Source organism: Panthera onca, chromosome D3, assembly GCF_046562875.1.
Source record: "Panthera onca isolate mPanOnc1 chromosome D3, mPanOnc1 haplotype 2, whole genome shotgun sequence".
In the NCBI taxonomy this organism is placed as follows: Eukaryota; Metazoa; Chordata; class Mammalia; order Carnivora; family Felidae; genus Panthera; species Panthera onca.
In genome coordinates this window covers 5,779,787-5,791,657 of record NC_138350.1, presented here as the reverse complement: position 1 = coordinate 5,791,657, position 11,871 = coordinate 5,779,787, and the positions used below count along the sequence as shown (strand labels likewise).

Sequence of the window (11,871 nt, the reverse complement as noted above, 5' to 3'; positions counted from 1 at the left end):
GGAAGCAGCTATCTCCTCCAAAGTCTCTAACTGCTCAGCCTTCAAATTAGTGTCAACAAGAAAGGAATGGATTAGCCGAAGGTCGTAGCACACACGCCTTTCCTTTTTCTTAGTAAGACTGTTTTGCTCCGTCCCTCCCTGGCTAATCCCCCTCTTCCCACTACTGGAAACTCAGATATTAACCAAAGCTGTGAGTCTCTTTGCCTAGTGCTTTTCTGCTGAAGCTTGGCTGAGCGATGAATCCATGGAATGTAAGTGACCTACTGGCTCGGTTAATGACGCCTGGCCTCCCTTCCGGGGCAATAACTTCCCTCCAGTCACTTAGCTCTCCTTGTCTCAGCTGGAGTCCACCAACAGGCTGGATACCCACTCCCTCCCCAGGAGCTGAGAACCATCCACATCTCAGGCAAGGGAGGGAAAGAGGTCAGTGAATCACAGGTGCTGATGGGCGTCTCTGTGGCTCCAACTCTACTCAGCAGAAGGTGAGGACAGTTTTGCCGTCTTCGGTCCTGTGAGTGTCAGAGATTGAGCAGAAGTTTCAGAGGCTTTAGTCTCTGTTCCCCCCAAGATTCCTCTGCTGACTTTCTGCAACCAGGCAGCCCACTCTGCCACACCACTTCTCTAAGTCTGATTCTCTGAATCTGGAAGTTCCAGGAAACCACAGGCCGGGACTAACGATGGTACTCTGTGCACCCAGCCAAACCGTTTCTCCAGAGACCTTGGTTCTTGGTAACAATCTCTCTTCTTGGCTCGATTATTTAGCGAGAAGCTGGGGCTGGATGAGATGGGTTCCACGGCTCACTGGGGTTGGCCATTAAAGTGTCTGGAACACTCCTGGTTGTACTCAGATCCCCCGTGAGCTCCATGCTTGTGCTCTGGTTATTATCTGGCCCTTGTGGTGTCTTCTTCCGCAGGCAGCGGTTGATCAGGGTGGAGAAGAAGTTGGGAAAAGATGGGCTGGAGAAGTAGTACACCAAAGGGTCCAGCATGCTGTTCATGTAGGTGAAGCTGAGGGTGATGAAAAACGCCAGGTCAACCGAGCGATAGACATCACAGTTCTTCGTACCCGTGGTGTGCAGGAGCCAGAAAATGCGTATGCGCACAGCCACGCTGGGCAGGAAGCAGATGATGAAGACAATGGCCACCACCATGATGAAGTTGATGGCCCTCTTGATCTTGGCGTGTCTGTCCATTTGTCGCTGGCGCAGGCTGCAGATGATTCTGGCCGAGCAGAACAGGATGATGCCCAGGGGCAGGATGAACTCCAGGAGGAACATGGCATCGTGCCACCTGAAGGTATGGCAGATGCTAAAGCTGCTGCACAAATTCGCATCTCGATTCCTGATCAGCATCTTTTTGTGCAGGAGGTGACCCGTCAGGCCGATGGTGACACCCCACAAGAGGCAGGAGATGATGGCCGCCGTCCGATTGGAGATCTTGTTCAGAGCATGGTGGGGATGGACCACCCGGAAATACCTGTCCACGGCCACCACGGTGAGGAAGATGATGCTGCCCTGGCGGTTCATGGCCAGCATAAAGAGCATCAGCCTGCAAGGGATGTCCCCAAACTTCCAGTCCCACTTCCTCACGTAGTTGTCCGTCAAGAATGGCAGGCAGATGATCAGGAGAAAGTCGGCCACGGCCAAGTTGAACAGGAAAATCCGGCTGGATTTCCAGGACTTGAGGTGGAAGCAGAAAATCCACAGGGCAAGGCCATTGCCCAGGAGCCCGAACACAAACTCCAGCCCCAGCACTGGTGGCAGCACATTGGCAATGAAGTCATCCCGGAACACACAGCAGTTCTTCTTGTCTATTTCCAGAAAATGATTCTGCTGCTGGTGCAGGTTCATGAGTGGAGCGAGTCAGTCCTAGGGAGCGCCTCACCTAGCGAATGCCCAAGGAAAGAGGTGTGTGTCTGAGTGGCGAATGTGAGGTTCAGCTCCTGCCTTTATGTCATGTCAGGGTGTTGAAATAGATGACTGAATGGTTACCAGGAAGCTACGAAATCGTTTAAAAAAAAAAAAAAAAAAAGCCAGCAAGGCTCTTATGCAATCTGCTGTTTGCATAAACAAGTAATAAAAATCCCCTGGGCAGACAGGAACCCACAGCTTCCTAAATGTAAAGGATAAGTTTAGGCAAGCCAACTGCCATTTGTGAATTACTGAAATGTGGAAGGCATCCCTTTGGAAGGCTGTGTGCCTACATACTGAGTGCTTAACATTAGAGAATTAAATCACTGGCAGCTTGTTGGCTTACATAATGAACAAAACAACAATGGCAATAATAATTTCCTGTGCTAAGCGGCATGGTTTTCCAGAAACATTAAGAATGAGTATGGGGGCGCCTGGGTGGGTCAGTCGGTTGGGTGTCCAACTTTGGCTCAGGTGATGATCTCTCAGTTTGTGAGTTCGAGCCCCGTTTCAGGCTCTGTGCTGATAGCTCAGAGCCTGGAGCCTGCTTCAGATTCTGTGTCTCCCTCTCTCTCTGACTTGTGCTCTGTCTCTCTCTCTCAAAAATAAACATTAAAAAAAAAAAAAAAGAATGAGTATGAAGCTTTAGCATGTATATGATTTAAGAAACAGTATCATGCTGGAGTGCCCGGGTGGCTCAGTCGGTTAAGGGTCCAACTCTTGATTTTGGTTCGGGTGATGATCTCATGACTCGTGGGTTCAAGCCCCACATCAGGCTCTGTGCTCAGAGCCTGCTTGGGATGCTCTCTCTGCCCCTCCCCTGCTCCCCTGCTCTGTGTGTGTCTCTCTGTCTCTCAAAATAAATAAAGTAAAAAAGAAGAGAAAAGAAAAGAAAGAAGAAAAGAAAAAAGAAAAGAAAGAAAAGAAAAAGGAAAGGAAAGAGAAGAAAAGAAAAGAAAGAGAAGAAAAGAAAAGAAAGGAAAGGAAAGAAAAGAAAAGAAAAAGAAAAAAAAGAAAAGAAAACGGTAGCATGCATATAATTTCTTTGGAAATACCAAGAAGACAGTAATTATCTATTTTACAAAGACAGATGTGTTGCTTTTCATGTTTCCCTGCCACCTTCTCTGCAGAAACACAGATTGCTTTTCCACACCAGAACTTTGCAATTAATCTCTAGTTGGGAAGTGAGGCGGGGGAGGGGAAAGATACTTGGGAACAGCATACAATTTCATAAGATGTTTGAAAACTTGAACCTAGTTTGGATTGCCAGCGATATGTTACAATAAAGCTGGGGTTTTTGTTTGTGTTGGATTTTGATAGGCTTCTGTGCTCGAATAAGTGATTTATTTTTAAGTACATGATTTTTAAAAATCAGTAAGTTATTTTTTAGAGTTTTAGATTCACAGCAAAATCGAGCAGAAGTTACAGAGAGTTCCTGTGTCTCTCTGTCCCTACACACTCACAGCCTCCCCCTACTAAGTGCATGATATTTGAAAAGCCTCCATTTTTGGAAAATTAAATGTACAGCAATGGGACCTACGAGGACTTTGAACCCTGCCTCATAGCAGGCCACTATTTCACACATCATTTCTTTGCTTTTTAGTCTAATTGAGTGAAGCCCCACAGAACATTTCTACCCTTTTTAAAAAAATATTCTACCCTTTAATATTTTAGTTATGATTCTTGCTGTGCAAGAGGTTCCAAACTGCTGCTTCTACTTTGAGTTAAAAATAAGAAATACACGGGGCGCCTGGGTGGCTCAGTCAGTTGAGTGTCCGACTTCAGCTCAAGTCATGATCTCGAGGTTCTTGGGTTTGAACCTCATGTCGGGCTCTGTGCTGACAGCTCAGAGCCTGGAGTCTGCTTCAGATTCTGTGTCTCCTTCTCTCTCTGCCCCTCCCCTGCTCATGGTCTTTCTTTCTTTGTCTCTCTCAAAAATAAGTAATCATTAAAAAATAGGAAATTCGCTTCTTTAGATGCATACCTAGTTTCAATAAAAGGGATCTGTGGACTCTTCACAGTAAATTGGAGTCAGGATGCTCTAATATTAGATTCCCATAGGAACCAGAGGACTTGATGATGATGATAATGATGAAGATGATGTTGGCTACACTAATAACGAACTATCCGAAAGAGAAGTTAAGAAAACAATCCTATTTACAATCATACTCAAAAAGAATAAAATACCCTAGGATAAATTTAACCAAGAAGGTGAAATACCTATACACCAAAAACTAAGACGTTGATGAAAGCCATCGACAGACTCAAATAAATGGAAAGATACATTGCATGTTCATGGATTGCAAGAATTAATATTGTTAAAATGTCTATACCACCCAAGGAGATCTACTGATTTAATGGCATCCCTATCAAAATGCCAATAGCATTTTTTGCAAAAATAGAACAGATAATTCCAAAATGTGTATCGAAGCACAAAAGGCCCCAAATAGCCAAAACGATATTTTTAAAAAAGTTTTTATTTATTTATTTTGAGAGAGACAAAGACAGTGCAAGTTCGGGGAGGGGCAGAGACAAAGAGAATCCCAAGTGGACTCTGCACTGCCAGCACAGACAGAGCCTGATGCGAGACTCAAACCCACGAAACCATGAGATCGTGACCTAAGGTGAAACCAAGAGTCGGATGCTTAACTGACTGAGCCATCCAGGCTCCTCAGCAATCTTTTTTTTTTTTTAAGTTTATTTATTTATTTTGAGAGAGAGAGAGTGAGGAAGGGGCACAGAGGGAGAAAGAGAGAATCCCAAGCAGGTTCCACGCTGTCAGCACCGAGCCCAGTTCAGGGCTTGACCCCACAAACTGTGAAATAATGACCTGAGCTGAGATCCAAAGTCAGATGCTTGACTGACTAAGCCACCCAGGAGGCCCAAAACAATCTTGAGAAAAAGAACAAAGCTAGAGTGTTTTCACTCCTGATTTCAAACTATATAACAAAGCTAGAGTAATCAAAACTGTATGGTATTGGCATAAAAACAGACACATAAATCAGTGGAATAGAATAGAGAGCCCAGAAATAAACCCATGAGAATATGGTCAGTTTATTTATGACAAAGGAGTCAAGAATATATAATGGGGAAAGGACAACCTCTTCAATAAAGGGTGTTGGGAAGACTGGACAGCCACATGAAAAGAATGAAACGCACAAAAATGAACTTAAAATGGATTAAAGACTTGAATGTATGACCTGAAACCATAAAACTCCTGGGCACCTGGGTGCCTCAGTCAGTTGAATGTTTGACCCTTGATTTTGGCTCAGATCATGATCTCACAGTTGTAGGATTGAGCCCCAAGTCCAGTTCTGCACTGAGCATGAAGCCTACCTGAGATTCTCTCTCTCTCTGTCTCTCTCTCTCTCTCTGCCCCTCCCCACTTACTCTCTAAATGAATAAATGAATGAATGAATGAATGAATGAATAGATGGTAGAGGCTCTGAATAGACATTTTCCTAAAGAAGAATGACGAATGACAAACGGGTACATGAAAAGATGTTCAACATTACTAATTAGCAGGGAAATGTAAATCCATACCACGATGAGATATCACCTCACACCTGTTAGAATGGCTATTATCAAGAGAAGAAGGCAAGAAATGCAGAGAAAAGGGACCCCTTGTGCACTGTTGGTGGGATGTAGGTTGGTGCAGCCACCATGGAAAACAGTATGGAAGTTTCGCAAAAATTAGAAAAAGAAATACTATACAACCCAGCACTTTCACTTCTGGGTATTTATCCAAAGAAAACGAAAACACTAACTTGAAAAGATACCTGCATGCCCATATTCATTGTGACGTTATTCACAATAGCCAACATATGGAAAAAAAACCCTGAGTGTTCATAGACGGATGAATGGATAAAAGAAAAGCATGTGTGTAAAAATGGAATATTATTCACCCATAAAAGAGAAGGAAATCTTGCCGTTTGAGGCAACATAGATGGACTTGACAGTATTATGCTAAGGGAAATAAGACGGAAAAAGGCAAATACTGTATGATCTCTCTTTTTTTTTTTTTTTTTTTTTATTTTTGGGACAGAGAGAGACAGAGCATGAACGGGGGAGGGGCAGAGAGAGAGGGAGTCACAGAATCGGAAACAGGCTCCAGGCTCCGAGCCATCAGCCCAGAGCCTGACGCGGCGCTCGAACTCACGGACCGCGAGATCGTGACCTGGCTGAAGTCGGACGCTTAACCGACTGCGCCACCCAGGCGCCCCTGTATGATCTCTCTTGATGAGGAGTCATAAAAAAAAAAAAGCTCATAGATACAGAGAACAGATTGGTCCTTGCCGGAGGCGGGGCAAAATGGGTGAAGGGAACCAAAAAGTACAACCTCCTGTTATAAAATAAGTAAGTCCTGGGATTATAATGTACATTATGGCAACTGTAGCTGATAATACTGTATTGCATGGTTGAGAGTTGCTTAGAGAGTAAATCTTATTTTTTTAATTAAAAAAATTTTTAATGTTTATTTATTCTTGAGAGAGAAAGAGACAGAATGAGAGCAGGGAGGGGCAGAGAGATAGAGATAGAGGGAGACAGAATCCAAAGCAGGCTCCAGGCTCCAAGCTGTCAGCACAGAGCCCGACATGGAGTTTGAACTCACAAACCATGATATCATGACCTGAGCTGAAGTTGGACGCTTAACTGATTGAGCCACCCAAGCACCCCAGTAAATTTTCAAAAAAAAATAATTTTTTTTTAAGTTTATTCACTTTGAGAGAGAGAGAGAGAAAGAGCAAGTAAGGGTGAGTGGGGGAGGGGCAGAGAGAGAGGAAGAGAAAATTCCAAGCCGGCTCCGTGCTGACACAGCACAGAGCCCGACGCAGGGCTCAAACTTGTGAAGTATGAGATCGTGACCTGAGCCAAAGTCGAGAGTTGGGCGCTTAACCAACTGAGCCACTCAGCCACCCCTAGACAGTAAATCTTAAAAGTCCTCATCACAAGAAAAAAATTCCATAACTACGTATGATGACAGGTTACTAGATTCCTCGTGGTGATCATTTTGCAATATACACAAATATTGAATGATTATGTTGTATGCCTGAAGCCAATATAGGGTTTTATGTTATTTATTGCTCGATTAAAAAAGCAAGAACAAAAAAGGAAAGGTGATGATGTTGGTATCTATATTACAGAGAGCTTCCAATATACACCAGATCCCACGTGCAATGCTTCAAATACACGATGGTGTTTTACCGTGACTGCAGTCCACGGAGTAGGGACCATTGCTGATTCTGATTTCCAAATGAGGACAGTGAAACTCACAGAGGTTGGAAATGTTTAAGGCTACCCCAGCTAATAAGAGCAGAGCTTTGGGTTTGAATCTGGCACTGGCTTCAAAGCCTGTGTCCCCAACCGTGAAACTACACTGCCTCTTATTATATTATTGCCTCGTTTGTAAGGCTGCATTGGATTGAGATCATATTCCGTGGGTGTGTTAAGGCTCTAGTGAAATGGCTGGTGTTTACTTCCTGTCCTTGCCGCCTATGAGTATCCTGCTGCCTTCTGGGATGAACGTAGATTTGTCGGTGATATTCATAAAGAACCTTGATTAGCTTTCTTCACTAAAAGCCAGAAACACCAACTATTAACCATAGTTGTCTATTTCTGGGAGCTGAAATTTACTAGGTTCCTTCTCTTCCTAAGTTTTACAATTTTACAATATTTGTGGTTTTGGACGACTGGGTGGTTCAGTCAGTTGAGCTTCTGGTTCTTGGTTTTGGCTCAGGGCATGATCACACTGTCGTGGGATCCGGCCCCGTGGCAGGCTTCATGCTGACAGTGTGCAGCCTGCTTGGAATTCTCTCTCTCTCTCTCTCTCTCTCTCTCTGCCCCTCCTCCCTCTTTCTCTCTCAAAAATAAATAAACATTAAAAAAATAATAGTTATGTTTAAAAAAAACCAATAGTCATGGATAAAATTATGAGAGAGCAATAAATATTGTTAAGTTTGAAAGAAGAGAAAAGCTGGAGGCCTGGATGCTTGGTCTGGCTTTATCATCAACTACCATGAACCCTCTTACCCTCTGAGTTTCTTCGTATATGAATTGAGGGATCAGACAATCTTCCAGCTCATTCTCTGATTGTAACACAAAGTTCACAACGACTCAGACTGAACATAAATTCCGGCCTCCCTGGATTCGGGTGGAATTTCCGGTCTTTCTGCTGTGCCGTGGGCATGTGTCGTCGTGTTTGTGTTCTTCTTTTATGTATTTATGTTTTTTCTTACTAGCACATGAGTTGTACAGAAACTTGCTGTAATGAATCACTTCACCAGCTAAGGCAGTGATTCCACTGAGTTTTGTGGAAACTCCACTTAAAATCTATGGCTTTCAGAATTGAATCTTTATTCCTAGTTGTCTTATCACAGCTTGGATGAGTGCCGTTGAACTGGACTGAACTTTTTTTTTTAAGTGAAAATGATAATAGCGAGGAGCATCTTGATCTTGGGCTTGTAAATTCAAGCCCCATGTTGGGTGTAGAGATCACTTAAAAATAAAATCTTTAAAAAATTGCTATCATTTATCAACTGCCTCCTCTGTGCCGGGCATAGTGCTAAGAGGTTCGTGATCTCACTTAATCCTCATGAAAACCCTGTGAATGATGTGTTGTGATTGTCACCATCAGCTCCATATTACAGATTAGGAAACCAAGGCATAGATTAAGTACCCCACTGTTTGTCTTCAGATTTAGCTGGCATCTCTGTTTTAGTTGTCTACTGCTGTGTAGCAAACGACCACAAAATTCAGGGGCTTAAAGCAACCACTGTTGTATTATCTCTCCGGGTCCTGAGTTGACTGGACTCAGCTGGCTAGTTCTCGCGTGGGGGGCAGCTAGGCCCAAGCAGAGCCCTGGGACCCCTGGCCTTCCCTCCCTCTCCATCGAGTTTTGTATCTCCCTACATGGCATCTCCACATGGCCTCTTCGCGTGTTCTTTCCACGGGGTAGGCTGGACTTCTTACGACGCTCGCTACTCAAGGCTTCCAAAGAGCAGACGTGCAGACCTTTCTATTGCCTGGCTCGGAAATCTCAGAACATCACCAACCCCACATTTTGGGGGTTAAAGCGTGTCACGGGGCCGGTCTATATTCCACTGGGGGGGGTCACATGAGGGTGGGACTACAGGAATCATAGCTCATCGGGGACATTGTGGGAGATTTCCCCTCTCAGATGGTAAATAGCGCTGAGCTGGGACACTTGGCTGGTGGGAAACGAGAGACGCCCGGACCACTAAGGAAGATGAAGGCGAAATTGAGAAGTAGCAAAGAGATAGAGAGGAAGCTGGCCACACTGGCTGACAGAGACATATAAAAAGAAAAAAGAAGAATATTGCAGGGTTTTCAAACATGGTGTTCAATTTCATGTAAAAAAAACCCCAAAAAACCTAAGGGCAAATCAGAATAATCAAATAATCTTGAAAAAGAAGACGAAAGTTGAACTCACACTTCCCAATTCAAATACTTTACAGTCATCAAGACAATGAGTGCTTCTGGCGTAAGAATAGACATATAGATCAGTGGGGCATGATTGAGGGTCCAGAGATAAGCTTTTGCAATTCTGGTCAGCTGATTTTCAACAAGGGTTCTACGATAAATCAGCGGGAAAAGAATAGTCTTTTCAAGCGGTTCTGCTGGGACAACTGAAGAGCCACATGCAAAAGAATGAAGTCAGATCCCTTCTTTGCCCTGGACGCAAAAATTAACTCAAAATGGATGACAGACCGAAATGTAAGACAAAAACTCTTAGAAGAAAACCTAAGAGTGAGTCTTCACGATCTTGTCTTAGGCAAAGCCTTCCTCAGTGCAACACCAAACATACCAGCACCAACAACAACATTGATGATTAGACTTCATTGCTTTAAAAGAGTTGGGGCGCCTGGGTGGCTCAGTCGGTTAAGCGTCCGACTTCGGCTCAGGTCACGATCTCGCGGTCCGTGAGTTCGAGCCCCGCGTCGGGCTCTGGGCTGATGGCTCGGAGCCTGGAGCCTGTTTCTGATTCTGTGTCTCCCTCTCTCTCTGCCCCTCCCCCGTTCATGCTCTGTCTCTCTCTGTCTCAAAAATAAATAAAAAACATTAATAAATAAATAAATAAATAAATAAATAAAAGAGTAAGCCTTGGGGCACCTGGGTGGCTCAGCTGGGTGCCTGGGAGACTTGGGGCTCAGGTCAGGATCTCACGGTTCATGAGCCCCACATCCGGCTCTCTGAGCAGAGCCTGCTTCAGAGCCTCTGTCCCCCGCCCCTGCCACACTCACACACTCTCTCTCTCTTAAAAACAAATAAATAAACTTAAAAAAAAAAAAAAAAAAGCAAAGAATGACTGGCATGCTCAACATTTGAAAAAAAAAATAATAAATAAAAGAGTAAGCCTTGGGATACCTGGGTGGGTTAATCACTGCAGCTTGTGAGTCTTGATCTCTAGGTTGTAAATTCAAGCTCCACACTGGGTATAGAGATTACTTAAAAATAATAACAGATAAAAATGAAAATAGTAAAAGATCGTTTGGGTGGCTCAGTCGGTTGAACATCTGACTTCAGCTCAGGTCATGATCCCAGGGCTCATGGGTTCGAGCACCCCCGTTGGGCTCTATGCTGACAGCTGGGAGCCTGGAGCCTGTTTCAGATTCTGGGTCTCTCCCTCTCTCTCTGCCCCTCCCTTACTAGTGCTCTGTCTGTCTCTCAAAAATAAATAAACATTAAAAAAAATTTTTTTTAATAATAAAAGATCTTTAAAAAAAAAAAAAAAAAGGCTTGGGGTACCCGGGTGGCTCTGTTGGTTAAGCGTCCAGTTGGTTAAGCTCAGTTGGTTAAGCGGCTTTGGCTCAGGTCATGATCTCATGGTTCATGGGTCCCAGCCCTGCGTCGGGCTCTGTGCTGAATGCTCAGAGCCTGGAGCCTGCTTCGGATTCTGTGTCTCCCTCCCCTCCCCTGCTTGCGCTCTGTCTCTCAAAAATAAATGAACATTAAAAATTTTTTAAATAAATTTTTAAAACGCTTACTCTCTTATCTTTTTCTTAAGATATTTTAATTTTTATTTTTAAGTAATCTCTGCACCCAACATGGGGCTGGAACTCACAACCCTTGAGAAGAAGAGTCACATGCTAGGCGCCCCTGTTTGTGTTCCTTAGGAAACAAAAGGTTCTTTTTTTTTTAACAAGCAAAGATAAAAATGTTTATTAAACAAACAAAGGCCTGTTGGCAAGAATGTGGAGGAAGGCTTTGTCGGTGGGAATGCAATCTGGTTCAACTTTGTGTTGGGCAATCTGGTGGTATCTATCAAGATTATAATGAAAACTCATATAAAAAGAGCTAATGCCAGATAATAGCAAGAGCTAACGGACAGAAGGTTTACTCTTCTGTCAGGCACTCTTCTGCATGCATTATACATCAAACTCAGTATTCAAAACAACCCTAAGGGGCAGGTACAACTCTTATCCTATCTAATGGGCAAGGAAAGTAAAGCATTGAGACGTTAAGTAACTTGTCTGAGGCCACACAGCTAGTGAGTGAAGGAGATAAGATCTGAACCCAGGTCGTCCAGCTCTAGGGTCTATGCTGTGAGCCACGATGTGCATTGTCTCACCCAGTATGCCTGTCCTTTGATCCAATACTTCCCGTGTCTCAGAATCTTCTTCCGAAAACTCTAGCACATGTGCCCAAAGATACATCATTCAGAATATTTACCATAGCATGGTGGCAATAGGGGAAAATTGGAAAGCACTTAAATGTCCATTAAAAGGCCATTGGTTAAATAATCCTTATGTGGTTTGTTTATACAATGAAATGGAGTTAAAAGCGAGATTGATCTCTGTTCTGATGTAGGAAGCTATTCATGACAAAAATAACTTGCAGATCTATTTGTGTATCATGCTTCGGCAAAACAAAACAAGATTTGTTATTTGTGGGCAAGTGTGTATTTACCCCAAATATTAGTCATCACCTCTAGGAAACGAGA

The 11,871-nt window shown here is 43.7% G+C and overlaps 1 protein-coding gene across 1 annotated transcript; it reads right to left on the bottom strand.

Annotated features, from left to right (window-relative positions):
* Positions 1-731: 731 nt before the first annotated feature.
* Positions 732-1,904, bottom strand: LOC132676824 (hydroxycarboxylic acid receptor 2). Its single transcript, XM_060628815.3, has one exon. It carries the CDS (start codon positions 1,848-1,850, stop codon positions 759-761), a length of 1,092 nt encoding a protein of 363 aa, XP_060484798.1. The 5' UTR covers positions 1,851-1,904; the 3' UTR covers positions 732-758.
* Between the last annotated feature and the right edge of the window lie 9,967 nt (positions 1,905-11,871).